Source organism: Calonectris borealis, chromosome 4 (genome assembly GCF_964195595.1).
Source record: "Calonectris borealis chromosome 4, bCalBor7.hap1.2, whole genome shotgun sequence".
Lineage (NCBI taxonomy): Eukaryota > Metazoa > Chordata > Aves > Procellariiformes > Procellariidae > Calonectris > Calonectris borealis.
Window position 1 is genome coordinate 65350900 of NC_134315.1, and position 12022 is coordinate 65362921.

A 12022-nucleotide genomic window follows, 5' to 3' on the forward strand; every position below is an offset into this window, starting at 1 on the left:
TACTGGCAAGTGCACTGCCGCAGCTTTTGAAAAACAAGACAGGAATGCTTTAGAATCTGTCCTTGCAGTGACAGAACTTGAGATATGCTCCTTGCAATGTGCATCTTGTAAAAATGGTTGCTAAGCACTAGCAGAAAGTCAGCTTCTTTTTAAGCATTTTTTTACCTCTTTAACATGTTTTTTCCTTCCACGTGCAATATCCTGTTGACACAACAGATGAATAGCAACTGATTTGAAGCACCCTGGTGGTGAGAAATAGGCCAATCCTTTGCTTCCCGCAGCAGTTGCTCACAAATGCATGCCTGTGTTGTAGCAGAGATTCAGGTTTCTTGAGACATATTACTAGTAAGATAAATGCAGACAATGTTTTCACATACTAAATGGTTTTACGAAGTTGTTACTCAGCCAGACTAAATCAAGAAAAATCAAAAGGAAACTCACTGGTGAGAGGCAGCACTCCATACCTGAAAGATAATGATAACCTTAAACTTAGGCACTTATGCTTTACATAGCTCATAGGAAATAAGTAGGAAGGAACCCAAAATTAGACATCACTTGGAAAGTGAGTTATATCTCTTCGTGTAAGCGTTACAGTATTGAAGTAATCTAATTTTATATAGAACTGTTCTGTCACAAAGATTTTTATGAATTTTGCACGTGTATATGTGTGTGTGTGTATATATATTTGGCAGATATGTTAATCAATGACCAACTCAATTGTTGCTGCAAAATTGCAGCCTTTTACTGGATATCTGTTAATGTGTCTGAGATGGAGAAGTCATCTCCATGCAGTGTTGCGTTGCTTGCCCTTTTGGGATTAGACCTTGTGACAGGCTGGAGGTAGGTGCTTTCATGGCTTCCCATCTTTATTCATTTTGTGCCAGGCTGACACTGGGCTGCAAAGGACCTGATACAGCATCTGAGCAACAGCAAAGATGAAGAAGGGTTGATGGAAGTGAACACTGATAATGTTTTACATGCTTGAAATGTGCTATCTTGGCCATGAGAAATTTCAGTGAGAATAAAAACATACTGCAAACCATCAGGGTTTCGTGCCAAATGGGTCATCTTGGTGTAATCCTGTGACTATTCATTGTGATTGGATTGTCTGTGCTTTAATGACATTCTCTGACTATTTCCTGGCAAAGTGCTGGGATCTGGGGGAGCTGCCCAATTCCGTATTTCAAGTATCGAGTGAGTGGTAGCTGAGGAGAAACACTCACCTGCTTTCTGTGCTTGGCACCAGTACAGCCCTTCCACATTGGTGAGGAGAAGGTAAGTGCAGTCATTTGCTTTCTAGACAGACTAGTGAGAGAGGCAGATGCCCTTATGCGAGCAGAGAAAGGATGGATTGGGGCCAGCAGTCGTGGATGGCGATGGGCTCCATGGACCAGGAGACGTTGATGCAGAGCCAGTGCGTCAGGGAACATTTCTCATTTTGTTTACTTTGCACTCCCGATGTCCAGACAAGCCCACGAGAGTTAGCCCACAGCCAGCCCCAAACAAATAGACCATGTAGCATTTGTTCAGTTCTGGTCATTACCTAAGCTGGAGGTTGGCCAAGTCAGTAGAGTTGACTCTGGCAGCAAGTACAAGTTGCGTTTCCCGTTCAGAAGATGGGTTTGAGGAATATGCTCATTTAGTGCTTGAAAATGCATGGCTTTCTGCCTCGTCTCATGAGAGTGAGAGGACTTGGAGTATGTTGATGTAATTCCACACTTTGTCATGTGTTATTTACATACTGTTTGCACCTCGCTGTTCTCTACATCAGTGCCAGCACCCTGATATTTCTGCAATTTATTTTTATGATCTTGGTGTTGAAACAGCTGTAAAAACAACTAGTGAAAGTGAGCCAGCTGCTGGAATTTCTGATTCCGAGTCTGGTTTGTAGTACGCAGATTCTGAAAGGAAAGGAGAGATGGAAAACAACAAATAAACTTAATCTCATGATGAAATACAATTCATCTTAACAAAAACAAGTTAGATGGCTGAAATTTTAACTGCTGAAGAGAATTAAATCACTAATAAATGAAATAATACAACTGTTTTGTACAGAAAGTGTCCAAGGATATAGTACTGCTTTAAAGGAGATCTTACACGTGCCTGTGAGGACTTGAGAGCAGTAGAATGTCATCTCTCCTACACCTCATTTGTTTTAGTATTGCAGAAATAGCTTAAGATATAAATTTTACCAGACAAAGAGATGTAAATCAATTAACATTTTCCCTGGCTAGCTAAAATCCAAATCCTTAGTTCGTACACTGGTGTCAATGTCAGTGAAATGTGACTTTGTGGAACGAAATTAAAAATAGCCTTTCATCCAAGTAGTTAATTGCTTTTGACTTTAGTATTTAGATTCTTGTTTGTGGTCCAAGTGTAATAGGGATCTGATGTCCTTAACACTGAAGTGATATACCTAATTACTGTATTTAAACTCTTCCTTTGTTCCTGCCTTGAGGCTGGCCCAAGCAGCAGAGATAAACTGATCAGGTTAGCTGAAGCTGAGAGCTGTGATTTTCTGTGGTTGTGAAGCAAAAAGCAGGGGGTAGCCTCTGGGTAATGGTTTTGTTCCTTCCTTTTTTCAGTTGCAATAACTTACCTGCTGTTTACAATGGTTTCCTTAAAATATTTGCTAATTTACTTTCTAAGGATGTGAGTTGGAGGGCTGCTTCTTGACATCTACTTTGGCCCAGCCAAAAACCAGCATCATCCAAGATATTTCTGCTCATATTCAAAAAATGCCAATACGAGTTTGGTGTATTTCCTTTTGGAGAGAATGATCTCATATAGCACAATTAAGTCTCTTATCATTCCTGACACGTTTTCACCACACACGGTGATAAGCAAAGATAGGGTGCAAGTCAGTTTAATAAAGCCTGCTGTGTATGGATGAAATCAGTTCTTGGAGATTATCTGATCGTTGCTTATTGCAAATAATTTCACTTAATCTGCCTTCTTCCTCCTAAAGAGCTAAGGTAACAAGTAAGAGAGCTAAGGTAACAAGAAAGCTGTAGGGGTTTCAGAGGCTGTTTGGCCACTGCTTTGTTGCATTCATAGTTAATTATTACAGTGCAAAGTGAATGAAAAATATTACAAGAGCCCAGACCACCTTAAAGTGTGAGCAGACGTTTATGAACAAGGCACTGAGAAAGCAAGCTGTTAATTTTGCTTGTGGTAGTTGAATCTCCATTTGCCAGTTCCAGATTGGAAGGAGGTAAGGTTCAGTTCAGAAACTCACTGCAACGTCTGATATACTCTACAGCCCCGGAGCTGCAGTTGTCAGAGTGTGTACTCTGATGGTACATAACCCTCACAGAAACTCTCTGTCTGTGTGGTCTGAGGGTTTATCAGCTGGTTTATTCTTGTTAGAATGTAGTTGTAACCCCAGGCACAAAAAAAATCTTTATCTGCTCTGCTGAGAGCCAGACACATTTGTATGTTTTGTAGGGACACTTTGCTCAAGTAAATGTAACAGTAAAAGTGTTCTGGGTGACTCTAGGTGAACTCTAAAGAGGCAGGAAAAAGATTTTCTTTTTCTGAGAAGAATATCAAGTGATTTAAGTTTTGATCCTGCAATTTGTACTGTGCAATGAAACCTCTGTGCTCGTGTTGAGGCCCATTAACCTCAGTGGCACAGGGCAGTTAAGAATTTTAATCACGGAGATTGGATTCCAGGGTCCAGCCCAAAGCAGGGATGTGACAACAGGCTATGTGTGGGTATTAAAAGTAAAAGATGTAAACGCATAGCAGAGATGGCAGCTGGAGAAATTGTTCCAAAGGAGGATAAGTGTGAATGGTAGGAAGAAAAGAGCCAAAGGAAAAATGGGCTGGAAAACACTCCTGACTGGAATCAATTAATCTATTTATTTCTTCTTGCTTGGTTATATGGCAATTCATTTCACAATGATGTAACACTATCCAGACAAAGTACTTGTATTAATTGTCAGAGGGATGGTCTCGTCTATCAAATTAATGTGTATCTCCGTTTCTAATCTAACTTAGAAGCTGAGCACATACCTTTGCGATGCTGATGTCTGTACTATGTTCAGTAACAGTATTGTTGCTGTATAGGGGGGACCGGAGCAGCACAGGTGAGGTGAGGCTTGGACTCACCAATCTACTTTGCCAAAGTCGGAACAGGAAGTTTCAGTCTAGATATTCTTAGTCAGAGATGTCTCCTGCCTGCAATGTCTAGAATATTTTTTTCTTTTCCCACTCTGATGTTTAGAAACAATAAATAAATTCCCTATTAAGCCAGCTTTCCCAGGCCGTAACAGCTGTGCAAGTTCTTGACTAGGCAAAAAAGGCTGGCAGTAGTAGTCTAGAAAGAAAAGAACCTGTTGTTCTTCAAGCACTTACAGACAATGAAATTTCACTGGTAATTTTGCACACTGCTGTGTTTGTGGTTATAGTCACATTTTCTTCTGTTTAGGTGTACACTGTGTGGCACATACAGGTCTCGGTTTGATTTGTATTTCAGCTGAAAATATCAGAACTTGTAGCTCAAAATCATTGAGCTCTAGACTTAATAGGGGATCAGGAAAACCCTTTTGACCATGAAGGTTAAGCACATGACTGCATGACTGTATGTACAAAATACATAAGGAAGATTTGTGACTGTCCAGAGATGGTTAAAAAGTATAGTTTTAACAAGGCCGAAAGCCACATGAAACTTTGTGAAGTTTAATTCCACACTTCAGCTCTGGTTTTGACACACTTCTCGTGCCTTGAGTCGATGCACCAAAATTCTGTGTGATTTGCAAAATGTCTGTAATAAGCGTGGCTGGACACACACCCACTTCAGTCAGGCGATTGCTTGTATGAGGGGATATGCAGCTATTCTTGTATTTACTGTCACCATTCCATTAAATGGACTTTAGTAAAACAAAACAAAAAAAAACGCCTGCTTGTCTGGTTGGAATACATTAAGCCCCGGAGAAGCAGAGGCTTCTTTAATATTCCCTGAAAGCCCCAAGTCTGTCAGGGATTATTAAATGGGGAGGTCCGGTAGTGAGAAGCATACTGCTTTCCTTAGTCTGAAGATGCACTGTAAATTCATTCCTTGTTGCTGCCTGTAATCCAGCAGAACTCACCTCAAGAAACAGCTGATGTCTTCCTCAGTGCGGGTTAAAATGTCTTACACTGTACTTGAACAAATCTTTTGCCTCTTGCCTGCTTTTTAGCAACTCAGTTCATTATTATTACTGTCTTTTATAGGCAAGTAATATTCTCTCAGCTGATGGGGTGCTAGCATGAGAATAAGCAGGCAGATGGTAAATGCTTTTCTAGCACACCTTTGTAGTTGGGGTGTGTTTCTTTTCCAGCTGTGTTGAAAGGAGCAAGTTACTGCCTGGATAATAATCTAATTATTTTACCTTTTCCTCTTGTTTTCTCAACAGGAGAGTTGCCCAGTCGCAGTATGGAAGAACACAATGGCTGTGCAGAGACTCCCCCGCCGAGCCAAGGGCGGCATGGTGCCATTAAGTGTGGGTGGCTGCGGAAGCAAGGAGGCTTCGTCAAGACCTGGCACACACGCTGGTTTGTTCTCAAGGGCGACCAGCTTTACTATTTCAAAGATGAAGATGAAACCAAGCCCTTGGTGAGCAAAAGGAGGGGACAGGATGGGAGGTGTGGGAGGAAAATAAGTTAATGCAAGCAGAATTGTCTGGTGTTTAAAGAACCAAACCTCTCCATCTCTGTCACTGACTCAGTACAACTTGGGATTTTGATTACAGTGAACACAAAACTGAGTCAGGCTTTGGCAGTTAGTGTGGTTTCCCCGTCAGGCTTGTTTCTAAAACTTCCTTTTCCAGGTCAGGTTTTCTCATTGCAGCATTTTAAAGGGAGTGAAGTGTACATGAAGTTCAAGTAGCAAAAGTCAGTCAGATGGACTTGATTGAGGCAGATGAATAAGCTGTATTTGAAAAGATACTGCTTTTTTTTTTGCTGTTTAAAATGCGGAGTATCCCTGCTTTGTGTCTTCCCAAATAGGAAATCTGATAAGACTGTAGCCTGAATACATTGCCATCTGTAATGTGGAACAGACTGGTCTCTGCTGCCTGGTTCTGTTGTGGTGATTTACTGCTCCTTAATGCTCATCTATTTTCCTATTTATTTAGCTTTTTCACCAGCATGCTTTAGGGCTGCCTATTGCTAGAGTGCCGTAAGAGTAGAGTAAATAATGCTGCCCTTCAGGTCAGGGCAGGTCTGAGCCTCTGTGATAATAAGAGAGATCTTGTGCTAGCACCTACAGGAGTATGATAATCCTATGTGTTAATAATTTCTTAGGTGCTTGTGACTTCAGAAAAAGCTCTGACATCTGTGAGTTATCTCTATGCAGATATTAAAATATAACCGCACTCATACTTTCTATGACTACTAAATTTTTGATGGTGTACCTTTATGTGGAATTTCAGAGATGTAATACCCATCTAATCTAGCTTCCTGTATGGAACAGGTCATGACACTTCGTCAAGCTTTACAGCTTGCATTATGGTGCATGCGTTAAGAAAACTGTTCAGTCTTGAGGTAATTGTTCCCAAAGAAGGTTCTTATACGAGTTAATTTCTAAGTACCAATTTCACAATTATCCCGGATAGTATAGTTTAATTAAATAACACACTGCATATTTACGAATTATATGTTAGTGTTACTACTTTGGATATGAAATAGCTAATAATTTCTGGGAAATCAAATGTATCTTTCACTATATATATTTTGTTAATCAACAGTGTAAAAAGCAGCCATCAAAATAAAAATGTTTATGGGCCAGAGCCTGGGTTTCCAGAATACAACTCTGCTTCCTAGCACTTGACATCTGCCAGTACGTTTGCATGCAAGGACTTCATTGCTTTTTGAGAGGTGACATAATTCTGTATTGCATGGAGGTTTGTACAGCACTATGGAGCCCAAATTATCATCTTGTCTGTCTGCCACTGACCTGCGGGATGACTTCAGAAGACCCTATTGACTTTGCTGCCTCCCTTTTGTAAATGGAGGTGGTGATTCCGATCTTCTGATACCTTTGATAGTAGCAGTTGATTAAATAATTAAAAGTTTGTTTGAGTTTTCCACTTAAGTCTCAAGTAAGGTCATAAAGACCTAGAGATACAAAGTGGGAAGAAGTGGTGCCAACAGAAATGTAACTTAAAATATGCCAACAGGTTTGGAAAATGAATGGGCCCGTCCAAATTAGGATCAGTCAATATCTCACTTTGGTGTAGCTTTGGAATGTTTCTGAAGCAAACTGCGCAAGTATCAGTTCCTGAAATATGTCCCAGGTTCAATGCCATGTACAGAAATGTTTTTTTCCCATTTAATTACATTGAAGGGTTTGCTGCATTAACTTTGACAAGAAAATCGCTATGACCGTCTGGGAATCCTGTTGTTCTTACTGTGGAGAGCTAAAGCAAAAAACTACTGATACCATGAATTTTCAGAGCATAGGGATATCATTAGAAAATGGCAAGCAGTATTTTGTTATATTATTATATTAGCCATGTAGTATTGAATCTGTATTTAGGACAAATACCTGTTTATTCACTACTGGATTGTACAGTCCGTACAATGTACAATTGTACAATAATTCTTTTAGACAGTAATATAATGGAAGAGAGTTAATAAGGCTTTTTTCCAAATTGGATAGTAGTTTTTATTTTGCTTACTGGTTGGCTGTGTTTGGAAGGAGGCAGAGAGCAGTGTTTACTCGTCCTGAGGAATGCTCTACTTGCACACCTTGTGTATATATATTTATAGAAGGTGGAAGAACTATAGCAGGAGAGGACAAGACAAGCCAGTGAGTTTATGTTCACAGCCTTAAGCTAATCAGAGAAAAGCAGAATCCAGCTTCTGGTGTGAATTCAGTAGGTATCCTGAGCACTAGTCTGCTTAACATTTGGGCTTGGGTTCTGTCCAGTCTGTACCAGAAATTACTCCACGATGTTTGTGTTTTTGAAAGCGATGGCGATGTGAATGGAACTGAATTTCAGAAAAATATTATTATCTGTCAGACTTTATTCTACAAGTGACTGTATAATGGGAGTAAAGAAAAGAAATAACATCTTGTGTCTAAACCATCAGTAAATGCTTTAAGTATTACTTATATTAGTAATATAGGTAGCTACCACATATGCTTTAGTCAATATGTGTACATCTCCTTGGTGTCAGACTATTAAATTTAAAAGTCATTAACTATCAGCGTGAGTGTGGGGAAATGTCTCTGCCAACCTGTGTCAGACACCTACAGGCACACAAGGCTAGTGAAGAACAACAGAAGAAAAAGCAGTATACAGCTGTTAGTCTTACAGACAGGGTCAGTGAAGTGTCATTGATTCTTTATCATCATCAAACACAAGAATCTTTCCCTTGTAATGTTTTATCAGTAAGAATAGCAGCTATCTTTTGCTCTGATATCCTTGAAATGTCTCTGGGGATCTGGCAAAGACGGCATTTCTGTTTACTGAAGATGCAGGTATGGATAGCAATTATCTAGTTAATTCCGGAAGACAAAAAACCTAACAAATAGTGACCAAGCCATGTGAAGAAATAAAATCTGATTTCTGATAATTCTGTGTCATTTTCACTTCTTGGAAGTGATACTGGATTTTGTCTTGTTAATTCTTTTTACTGTCTTGGTAAGTCACCTTACTCCTGACAGGCCGTTATGCTTTAGACAGCTAGTATTATGCTAGATCTGAAGGTCAGCTATCCAAGCTTGAAATGTGGGCAGCTGAGAGAAATCAGCATTTAGCATTCCCCGTTTCACAGTACAGTTGTTGTTTAAATGCAGCCCATGAAAATGTATTTCTTGCTTTCTTCTCTGCCTACGGTTAACTTCTCCAGCTATGTCTGGGTTGGCATGGTCTTAATTGAACATGGGAGGAGGAAGTCAGAGCCTCCTCAGTGAGACAGCATGCTTTTTCTGTGGTTTTGTGAGCAGGAGGAGGGAGCTTCCAAGCATCACCTCCTTTTTGCAGCTTTGCTGTTGCTTTCTCCTGGTGTTACTGAGGAAGTGAATTTATGGGATTCAAAGCTAAGTAACCTGTACTGATGGAGCATCATTGATATGAGGTTGTAAATGAACAAGAATGGGCAAGTTCATCCAGTCAAAACAGTGTTTTAGGCTTAGGCACCTATTTGATATCGTTGCCACTCAACTTGGTTTATCGACTTGAATTTGAGGTGTGTACAGTAGAGAGATCTTAAAGGACTGTGAACAAGCCTTCAAGAAATACTTGTTGGTATATGCCTGAAAGCAGACGATGATCTGCTATTTCAGTTTATATCCCATCCTGAACATTGTGGTGTGCAGTTTTTATCTTCTAGATCTTGTAAAGCTCTTAATTTTGGTGTAAGTAATGCTAAACAGTATTCAGTGGCTCACAGGATCTTAGACAAACCCTAGGAAGGGACAGCAGATTTGAATGCTAAGGTGTGAATCTTAAATGTGGAATTTGAATTGGTCTTTGGTTGAAACTGAGTAAGTGGCAGCTGGAATCTTAAGTACAGGTCACCCTTTGTCTGTAGGGGAAAGACTGACTGTGATGTACAAACAGAATATATTTTGAAGTATTGCTTTCTGGCAAAATATGTGTTTCCCATTTAATTCAATTTGTGTAAAAATTCCATTGACAGAAAAACCCATTTAATGGCATTAACAGGAAACATGACAAATTTCAGTTGCATTTTTAAATTAAAATAAAGCTTCTAATGAATTTGTTAAATAGAAGTTAATATGATAATTACATAATTTGAAACTTAGCCTGTCAGTAGGGGAAATATTTCAGTATTAGTTTTGAATATAATTAAAGATTGAGCATCATGCTTCTTTACAAGTTAAAAGGGAATGGATAACATTTCTGGGTGGAGGGAAAAAACCTCATTGTACATGCACTTTAAAACTGCATCACAAGAAATGGCCGTATCTCCTTGTTGCCTAGAGGATTTTCAGTAAGGGAGATCAGACTATTATTCACTCTGGTCGTTGTCTTTGGAAAGCCACAAGAACCAGCTTTCGTGTAAATACTGAAGAGCAGTGTAGCACGTGAAACAGCTTCTCAGTAGATACTGCTTTGACTTATAAGAGCAGCTCCTTCAGTCTTGCGTAGGGGATGATGTGAAGCACCAGGTCTCTGCATGCTTGGCTTCTTGGGCCTTGCTCAAAACTCCACCTTTCACAGAGCAAATTCAGCGACTTGATGTGAAAACGGCAAGGAGTGTCCAGACCACTGATGATTTTTTTTCCCCTCCTTCATTTCTAGATAAAACACTTGCTATTAGTCTAGGAAACAGAAACTGTCTTGGGTATCGGACATGTGCTACTGGGTGAACCCTCACCTGTGTAGGAGCAGTGCTTTGAAATACCGAGTTTCCTAAAACCTATTGCAAACTGTAAGGGAGAAATTAATCAAATACAATATGCAGGTGTCACAAGAAATGTGGGGGGTTGATAGAGAAAGCATGTTTCTGAGGAATTTCACTGAAAACTCCATGTGCTGGATGAAATTATATAGGATTTTCTTGAGACCAATAGTGATGTTTGCCAGTAACGAAAGGATTTACCAGAAAGGTTTTCTATTATTGGCTATTGGATACATTTTTTTGAGGTGGTGAATACGGAACTTAAAAACCAAACAAATAAAAAGCCTCCACAAAAAAATGCATCAGAATGCACACCTTAAACAGTTCATGTGAATGCAGTGGAACAGAAGGCTGTCCAACACACCTTAGATGAAGGTTTTAAAAAAGTCAAATGACATGGTATTCTGCAAAGGCAGTTAGCTGCCAATGACTTCCTGAGATAGTAACACGCTCTGGAGCAGTCCTGATAAAAGGTTTCCAGCTGGTCTTGCTGAACTTTGTCTGAAAAAAATATGAAGTAGACAAGAAATATTGGCCCCCTTTTTCAGATGTCTGAATGGAGCCTCCTTGTGACTGACTGTACATAGGCCCCTTCTAATAATTTCTGCTCGTGGCGTGCTTGTTGGTGGGTAAACTTGCACTGCAGGTTGTAGCAGAGCAGTTGGCTTGCACTGAACTCAGCGCAGTTGTAGCCTGGTTGTTCTTGCTATCCTGTTGTCTTTCGGCAGTCTGCAGTGTGATCCCTCCTTTATTTTCTTTCCCTTTATGGCTTTTGACTTTGTATAAGCTCACTAAAGTAAGGTACTGCTTGTTGCAGTTTTGCACTCGTTGTGCAAACTAGAAACAGATTTTGGGTTAGCCACGTGTTGCTGGTGTAATGATATTTCCTGTTTCTTGAAACACTTAGTTGAAAGAAGAGAAGCCTCTGTGTAACATACCTTTCTATTTATAAGTGCATTTTTTTTCTTTCTGATCATTCTTGATGTCCATCCACTGAACATAAGGTCTCTCAAGTTTTAAACTGAAAATTAACTTCTTAACTCTATCACTGATAGAGTTTCAGATGAGGCAAGAAGAGTTGTATCCTGTCTGATGTGAATAGCAGAATCTCATGCGTTTTTCCTACGCGAGACAGAAACGGATATGACCTGGCATGGCAACAGGCAAAGCAATCTAAAGCCTGGTCTTTCTCACGTAGTGAACTGCTACAGTGGTGGCTGTTCAGTGCAGAAAGTGAAGTGAAAGCCCCAAAACTGCTTTGGGCCTTTTTTATGGGTTTTCAGAGAAGGCTCCTCAAGTATATGAATATATGCAGGCTTTTGCAACTCAAGTTGCAAAAGTGAAATTTCTGGAATACAGGGATGGTTATTGAAGGATAGGTCTTGGCTTTTACATACAGTAGAATGTTCTGCTATTTCTAATACTTGTAAGTTTTTAAGTCATTTATTGCTGCAGGTTTCAGCAACTTATTCGTAGACACATTTTTTCACTGCATGACTTATGTCAGTGCTATTAAAGGTGTAATACACTTTGGTCAGGAGATACCCATGGGAATTTTGTACAAAAGAGATCAGTGTGATAACACTAAGTTTATTTGAAACCAGGGTGTTTCTAATGCCATTGTTCTGTTGCTTGGGAAAGGTTCTCAAATTCTCAGGACTGA

The 12022-nt window shown here is 39.8% G+C and overlaps 1 protein-coding gene across 1 annotated transcript in view; it reads left to right on the plus strand.

Annotated features, from left to right (window-relative positions):
- The window catches only part of ARHGAP24 (Rho GTPase activating protein 24), a 245542-nt gene that overhangs the window by 33996 nt on the left and 199524 nt on the right, over window positions 1-12022 (plus strand). Inside the window, exon 2 of the mRNA XM_075149903.1 lies at window positions 5400-5599. Coding sequence (XP_075006004.1) covers window positions 5420-5599 — 180 coding nt within the window. The 5' untranslated portion in view covers window positions 5400-5419. The remainder of the gene's footprint in view (window positions 1-5399; window positions 5600-12022) is intronic.